The following is a 7,894-nucleotide window of genomic DNA, read 5'->3' on the forward strand; positions in this document are numbered from 1 at the left end:
CGTATATACGCGCCTTGATCACGTGGTGCGCGACCGCGACCAATCACTGCACGCGCGCGCGCGCTGTCGCTCGATGGGAAATTCTACGCACATCGATAAGAAGTCACCTTTCTAAAAAAAAAAAGAGGGAACAAAAAACATATTGCATATAAACACTTATATGAGTTTATCTTTGGTTTATTAACATATATATTAATAAATATTATTTTACTAATACATGTATATTAATTAAATTAATGTATATCCACATAGATTACATATACATATCACATATGTGTATAAGTATACAGCATATATATGTATATAAATGCGATCAATATATCATAGTTTTGTAAAAATATATTAATTAAATTGTACTAATAAAGTAAAAATAAATATAATATACATTTTTTTAATAAACTAAAATATATAATAAAATAATTTGATTTCGCTCGTTTTTTGCAATGCAAAGTATAAAAAAGACGGTCTAAAAATATATAAAAAATATAAAAATAATATTGAACATTTCGGAACTCACACAGGTCCTTCTTCAGCGATTCTTACAGATGTTACAGTGTCATAGAGATAAACGCATAATCTTATGGTCGAAACGACATGGTGTGGTACAATCGTAATGTTCAATATTATTTTTATATTTTTTATATATTTTTTATTTTTATGTTGTTCCTTAACAACATTGTAAACTAAAAATTTATTATATAAAAAAATATTATTACCACTCGATTTAGATCTATAAAATAAAATATTAATATAAATATAAAATATTTACATTTATAACATACATAATATTTTATTTGTAATCTTATTACTCGCACTTATTTCCTTTACAAAAGTAACAACATTTAAGAATTACATGAGCTGGGAATAAAAAATTTAGTGCCACGTCAAAAGTCAAAGATTTTTACTTAATCATTAATAAATCATCTTTTTATTCAAGTAAGATGATGAGTAGAGTATGTTTTTCTTAGATAATAGAAAGCATGATATTGCGTCTTAGGAGTGATAAGGAAATCAACAAGGAAGAAGGAGATGGAGGATAAGGAGATAATACGTTGAATGTTTTAATTTTTTGTGTATACATTGATTTGCTTTTAATAAAATAGAAGTATATCGAAAATTATCCGTATTAGTAGTCATATATTTATTCTTTCAGTAACGATGACAAGCTGTGTAAATGCACGCACACACATATATACGCGCGTACATATACGTACACGTGCTCTAGACAATTATTATAAAAACGTTAAGAAACCGATTGGGATTTCCAATTAGCAAATTTCAAAATGTGTGGTATTTACCCTTCTCCAAAAAAAAGAACCAAATAATAACGGATTTTCCTTATTACAGTGTGAAAGTTCAAAGATAACATTGTAGCTCTGGAGTAAAAAATGTTATTATATATATATATACACATATAAATGTGTGTTGTGTGTGTGTTATATATATATAAAGTAAGAATGTTTTAGAAATTCGAATTGTTTTAAAAATCTGAAATTTCTATATTTTCTATTAATTATTTATAATATACATACATATTCTACAAAGTTCAATTGCGAACAACAATAAAATTCGTATACTATTATATAATATAATCAATTGCGATTTTTTAAATAACAATTCAAAAACGCCAAGAAATATCAATTATATTGTTAAGTACATAATAACGTTTTAAAAATCATTTCTCGAACCATAAAAAGAGAGTGCTCAAACTTTTACTTAAAAATTTTGTTTTCATTTGAAAAATATTAAAAATGCCGCCAATCCTGTTTATAGGATCGAAATTTCCCAAATAACAATTTAGATAGAAATAACCGCTTAGGGCCTCTTTGACCAACTCCAATTAACGCTAATCGATGGTTAACTCAATCATTACGATTGCTAACTGAACACAGTTTATCCCAAAAGAGGAAGAGAGAGGAGGCATTTCGATACATTAAACTGCTGTTGGGCACTTCTGCCGAGTTGATCGTCGATTAATTTGATCAGAGAACTTGGCGCAAGAAACCTGAACGCGAGTTTGAAAATATCGCGCCGTCCTCGCCGATTGGTCGGCTCTGCGCCAATCCCGCGGGGTCACGAATGCACAGCTGCGAATGTACTACACGAGCGAAGGCGACGACGGCGATTGTAATGTAATGGTTGGGATGGGCAGAGCGTAAGTCGTCCAAGTCGCCCGAAGCTGTCAAGCTGCTTCACGCGGTCGTAATCCAGCTCCTCCGTCCGCTTTAGTTTTTCTCGACAAACGGGTGAGTAACGTGCGTCTTACGACGGACGGTTCCGTTCCTCCGTTAACGACGATCTCGTTATCGATCGTTTATTTGGGTCGCGTCTTTCTCGCTCGTTTTCCCCTCTTGTTTTTTTCCTTTCCGTTTCGCGCGCGATAGTGTCGATGCGATAAGTCGCGACGCTCGTCATCCGCGTTCGACGACGCTTTCGCGGCGAGCGTCACAAAACGCAATCGCGCCATACCATACGGTCCGCCGAACGCGGTACGTCTCTCTCTCTCTCTCTTTCGTCACCCATAAATTACCGTAGATATTATCTTTCACTGCGTGAGCGGAGAAAACGCGGAAACGAGACGGGCCGCGCGGAAAATTCTGATTCCGCGATCGTAACCCTTCCTCTCCTCGCCCCGCGTACACTTAGCTGCATTTCATTAGTAGTACAATAATTTGTCCTTGTTTAACACTTGATAACCAAATAAAGCCGAAAATGCAACTTTTCTATTAAAAAAAAAAAACTCGCCTTAATTTTAAGAGCGCTGTGAGCACAAATGGAATCCAACCTACGTTGCAATCTGCGTTACCTGAAAAGTCTCTAAAAAATTTTAAATAAAAAAACGATATAAGAATATATTCGAACTCATCGAGAAGAGAGAAAACCGAAGATGAATGCATGAAGTGCACAAGCAACGCGAACAGGAAACTTAAACAAGAAACTTAAAAAAAAAAAACTTAAGCAATAAGTGAATCGGTCAATCATAGTAAAGAACTATTTTACGTTCTCTACTGTGTTTGACCGATTCGTTTACGGCTTTAAGTTTTATTGTTCTCTATCTTATTATTCTATCTTGCGATTTTTATGTGTTTCTAGCTTTATTAATTACGATTCTTGAAACGAGGTGAAAATGACAAAAAAATTCGCTTATTTTTCTAATATTATTATAAGTCGCGTGTTTGCGTTGCTTAAACTCCCAAAAATTTTTTCATTTAAAAAGAAGAAAAAATATATTTAGATGTTGGAACGAGAGAAAAAAAGCGAAGATGCTGAGTACAAAAAGTACAAGCGACGAGAACAGACCTATTTTTACTTATTGTAGTTTCAGGAACTGTAATAAGTCCCTATAAACTTACCGTTCTTTCTGCGAACTGTGATGTACCTGAAGGCGAGAAAAATTCCGATTGCGGATCGTTCGCTCGATATATATAAGTATACGCGGAAATATCGTTGCAGCAGTAACGCGTTGCGTAAATGAGATTTTACTTCAAAGAATCCTATCTTTTTTTCTGGACGCTCAAATAACGGCAATCCAATTTCTACATTTTGTCACTCGATTTGCGACACGATTAATGTCCATTTTCACCAAATAGATTAACTTTAATCTCGGGTTAATTTACTCTTTATCTTTTTCTAATTTTTAGACCTAAATAAACAGTAAGTTAAATCGAGATTGGATTAATTTACTGGATTAATTTAAAGAAACTGGCATATTCAGAGTTATTTATTAACGAATGTTTGCGCGTTTGTTCAGCGAGTTTGACGTTTGCTATAGGATTGAAAATCGGTATCGTCGATCGTTTCTTTATTGTAGTTCTAATGGATGCTGTAAATTAATATTACGTATCACAATAATTCACGTGTAAATATCGATGATTTTCTCAATATTTGGAGTATTCAATACTCTTCCGCGATTTATGACTTTCTTCAGTTAATCTCGCGACAGATCCTCTACAAACTTTCTAAACTTTCAAGATAATCAAGTTTATGCCACTTGATAGCAATATTTTATGTTATATATATTTTTAAAACTCACGATATGCACATTACATTAAAGATATCTAACAAAAATTAACTAAAATTTGTATTACAATAAATTTAACTAGAAGTCGAGAGTATATTAAAGTATATTAAATTTCTAAAAAAGATAATAATTTATCCATGTTATATGTAACGTCCTTGAAATTGTGAAAATCGATGATATAATAATAATAACAATTTTAACTTGGACGTATTGTAACAAATACAAAAGAACGTATATTTTATTATTGCGAGTTGAAACTTGTTCGTAACATCTTGCTCGAAGATAAAGTACATTCAAATTCGATTTTTCTGCGATAAATTGAATCGAACGAACGTTTTATTTTTACCTTCCATGCCGAGATACTATTTTAAACAAATTTTTATTACATTGACTGTCTAGCTAATTTCGAGGTATATTGAGTTCAATAAATGTGATATATTAAATATTTTTTAATGTCTTATTATTAGTATAATTTATATTATTTTTTTTAATGGCTTAAATATTTAGTAAAGTTATTTTTAGTTTTTGATTAAAACACAACGGAACTTTCGCAGAAACTTGCGTTATCCAGATATTGATGGTGCGAAGTCAATATACAATATTTAAGTAAATAAACATATAAGTCATAAAATTAATAAATGTAATTTCGAGGTCGAAAACAAAGTAACGCAGTATCTGTCATTGGAAAAATAAGTTTCGCGAAATATTTAAAACAAAGTGTAACATACTATAGATAAATATTCACGTGCATGATAAACGGTACTCCATCCTATAGCAATTCCACCGATAATTTACACTGCGTAAGTTCGCAACATTTACGTTGTATTCGTGAAATATTTTATAATGTACAGCCGCGCATATCGTATCAAGTTAGATAAGAAGTCAGGTATTATTTCCTCCTCGCTCACACACAAATGCGAGTAATTGCCCCGCTTTATAGAGGGGACATCCTTGAAAGTATGTGACAATTAATAATATATTTTAATTCAATCCATATCTTTTTGAAATAAATACAAAAGCATATCAATTACTTTGAATCTCTAAACTCGCCTTTTAATCAATTAATATTCTAAATCGTTCGATATATTAAATATGTAGAAAAAAATTAATCAAGATAATTATTTGATTAATTAAGATAATTCTCTGAAATTTTGCGCTAAATTATTTCGTGTAATCTCGCGTATTATAAAGAATTGCTGAAATGTAATCGTTTGTTGGAGCCTGTCCTGTTTGGTTTTTGCGACGTCAGTATATTGCTCCGTGTGTTTATAAAAGTAACCGACCATAAATAAAAGGTACGTTACACGTTTCGCGGATTATCGATGGCAAAAAGAGTCCGGAACGCATGGCGGAAAAACGTACGTTGCGCTCGCAAAAAAGAAACGTTGACGTGTCTAATAATCGCGATAATTGATTCCTTAATTGTTGTATGCAGCGACCGATTTTGCGGAAGATCGCCCACCTATCATCATGAGCGACCAAGAATTTAACCCGTGCGAGTGCATATGGTCCGAAATGGCCGTGGGACAACTGATTCGTATCGTAAGTAATACAAGAAAGAAAATAAATAAGAAATAAATTTAAAAAGGATGAGTTCGTCATATTGACAGATATTGCGATAAGATCGCTGTCGAATAATGAGTGGCGACGAAGAACGCGTCTTTTTATCCTTTTTTTTTTTCGCGTTTAGATCTCTAGGTCGAACAATAATCGAGGTTTCTTGGACGATCTGTAACGCAATGACCTCTTCTGTTTAGCTGGCAGAAATTCGTTGCGCCACACGGTTACGTAAAAATGTTTCAATTACGTAAATCGAATGCCGATGCATGATACATTACACGAATCAAACATGAGGACGTCGAATTACAAAGATTCAAATGCAAAAAAGAAGGCCGGTTCGCTTCTAGATAAGTTTGTTTTTAAGTATGCATTCCGTAACGAATAATTCTTGTTAAAAATATACATAAAGTATGAACGTGACTTTTATGAGACTTATATAAGTGTATCGATGTATACATATATGTATGTATTGTGTATATATGTACAGGCATACACCCACACAAAAGTTAAATCTAATCTTTATATTAATAATTATTAATATAATTAATAATTGTTATATATTTTTTTCACATATATTTATCACACTTACATTCATCAACGAATATCTGCAGCAAATGTAATTACTTACCTCGTATTATATTTTGTAAATATTTTTTTACAAATTAAGTTCGAAAAATTTGTTTCAAATTTTTTAATTCAAAATAGTATACAGTATATTTAAAACATTAGCGATCATATCATTCGACACAGCAACATTTCAGCTTTAGAATCTGATTTCTTAATTGCGGTACAATGATTTTTAACGAAGTTATGAGCAATTAAAATCAAAATGTTCGTTTACTTAACTCGTGAATAACTCGGGAACAAAAAATCGTAACCATTAAAAAGAAAAACGATTTTGTAGGGAAAACCTCAAGTTTTTACGATTGGTAGTTAAAAATTTTCGCAATTTTTTTTAGGCAAAGTGAAAAGAAAATTTTTTACCATTTTTAACTCACAGAAACTCAAAAAATATAGTAGCCTTTCAAAAGTAGAAATTTTAAGCTTTAAAATCCTTTTTTAAATTTAAATTTTGTTTATTTTTTGACAAAGATGTATATATTTTTGAACTAGAAAATTGAAACAAACTTTCCGAACAACCTAATATTTTATTGTTCCAGTTACGACAATCTCAAGATTATTGTTCGGAAACTGAGTGCTTCAGCGTGTGTAGGTATTCAATTTATTACTAACAACAATTTACTTCTAATTCATTGTTAATATTTAATATACATATATTGTTTGAATTGTTTCCTATCGATCAATTTTATCTGCATAGTGGATTAAGTTTAACTTCAGTTTAAAATCCGTGACTTCTTTGCAGGACTGAAAACAAATAAAAGTTTTATGTATTAGATAATACTGAATTACAATTAGTTCTTGAAACAAAAAGAAAGAAAATAAATGTTTCTTTTAATTCCAGGGCCGGAAATGAATGATGAATCTTCAGACTTCCTCACTACTTTCTTAATTATTGGTGTAATCGCTGTCCTGTATGCATTTAGACCGAGATCTTTGCGAAACTCGACCAAGAATATCATCAATAGCAGTAATAAGCCCGTGAGTACGCATCGATTGTGCATTACTGATGGAAACTTGAGGACGTATTTTGAACATACTTTACTTGTAGGGTTCACACGGAGACGATCCGCCTTCGCCGACAGTGAATTAAATGGTGCAACATCATCAAAGTTGTGTTGTTCAATATTTTATGTATCATGATCTGCGCTAAATTTATAACAGGAAGGAGACGGTATGGATTATAGATACGATATTAATAAATTGAATATACGCGTTGGCTAGATATATCAGTTTGATTTTTGGAGACGTAACTTCTTTACACGTTGATAGTCTCAATTTTATGCGATGTATAAATCTTTCTCTTTAAGCTCTTTCTCTAATAATCTTATGCCTAGATTATATATATACAGGGTGTTTGAGAAGTAATGAAAAATTTTATCGCATAGAGGGGGTAGAATGGATTAAACTGAGAAGTCCTCTACCATTTTACAATTTTTGCAATAGTTAACGAGATATTAATTTATAAAAATATCCAAATTCGCCCGGCCTACCGCCAAATGCAAGCGCGTAGCTCAATACAACCGCTCAGCGAGGCGCACCGCACTCGTTCGCCGTCGCTAGACACGCGTTGTTTATAACAAACGGCAATAATCGTCGTTAGACAGTGTTCATTTATAAACAACGCATGTCTAGCGACAGCGAATGAGCGCGGCGTGCCTCGTTGGGCGGTCGTATTCAGCCGCGCGCTTGCAT

The 7,894-nt window shown here is 32.5% G+C and overlaps 1 protein-coding gene across 1 annotated transcript; it reads left to right on the plus strand.

Annotated features, from left to right (window-relative positions):
• The first annotated feature begins 2,077 nt into the window (after positions 1-2,077).
• On the plus strand, positions 2,078-7,680 carry LOC108781992 (small integral membrane protein 14). The gene is made up of 5 exons (XM_018550139.1): positions 2,078-2,246; positions 5,457-5,563; positions 6,742-6,790; positions 7,044-7,180; positions 7,251-7,680. Exons 2-5 carry the CDS (start codon positions 5,492-5,494, stop codon positions 7,290-7,292), a joined length of 300 nt encoding a protein of 99 aa, XP_018405641.1. The 5' UTR covers positions 2,078-2,246; positions 5,457-5,491; the 3' UTR covers positions 7,293-7,680.
• Positions 7,681-7,894: the final 214 nt, after the last annotated feature.

The sequence above is a fragment of the Cyphomyrmex costatus genome, unplaced genomic scaffold (assembly GCF_001594065.2).
Source record: "Cyphomyrmex costatus isolate MS0001 unplaced genomic scaffold, Ccosl1.0 scaffold123, whole genome shotgun sequence".
Lineage (NCBI taxonomy): Eukaryota > Metazoa > Arthropoda > Insecta > Hymenoptera > Formicidae > Cyphomyrmex > Cyphomyrmex costatus.

Bases quoted from the DNA above. Each gene is read 5' to 3' on its own strand.
- LOC108781992 (XM_018550139.1), top strand. From the start codon at position 5,492: ATGAGCGACCAAGAATTTAACCCGTGCGAGTGCATATGGTCCGAAATG. The intron at 6,791-7,043 runs GTAGGTATTCAA...TTTTAATTCCAG, and splicing joins AACTGAGTGCTTCAGCGTGT to GGCCGGAAATGAATGATGAA. The intron at 7,181-7,250 runs GTGAGTACGCAT...CTTTACTTGTAG, and splicing joins TCAATAGCAGTAATAAGCCC to GGTTCACACGGAGACGATCC.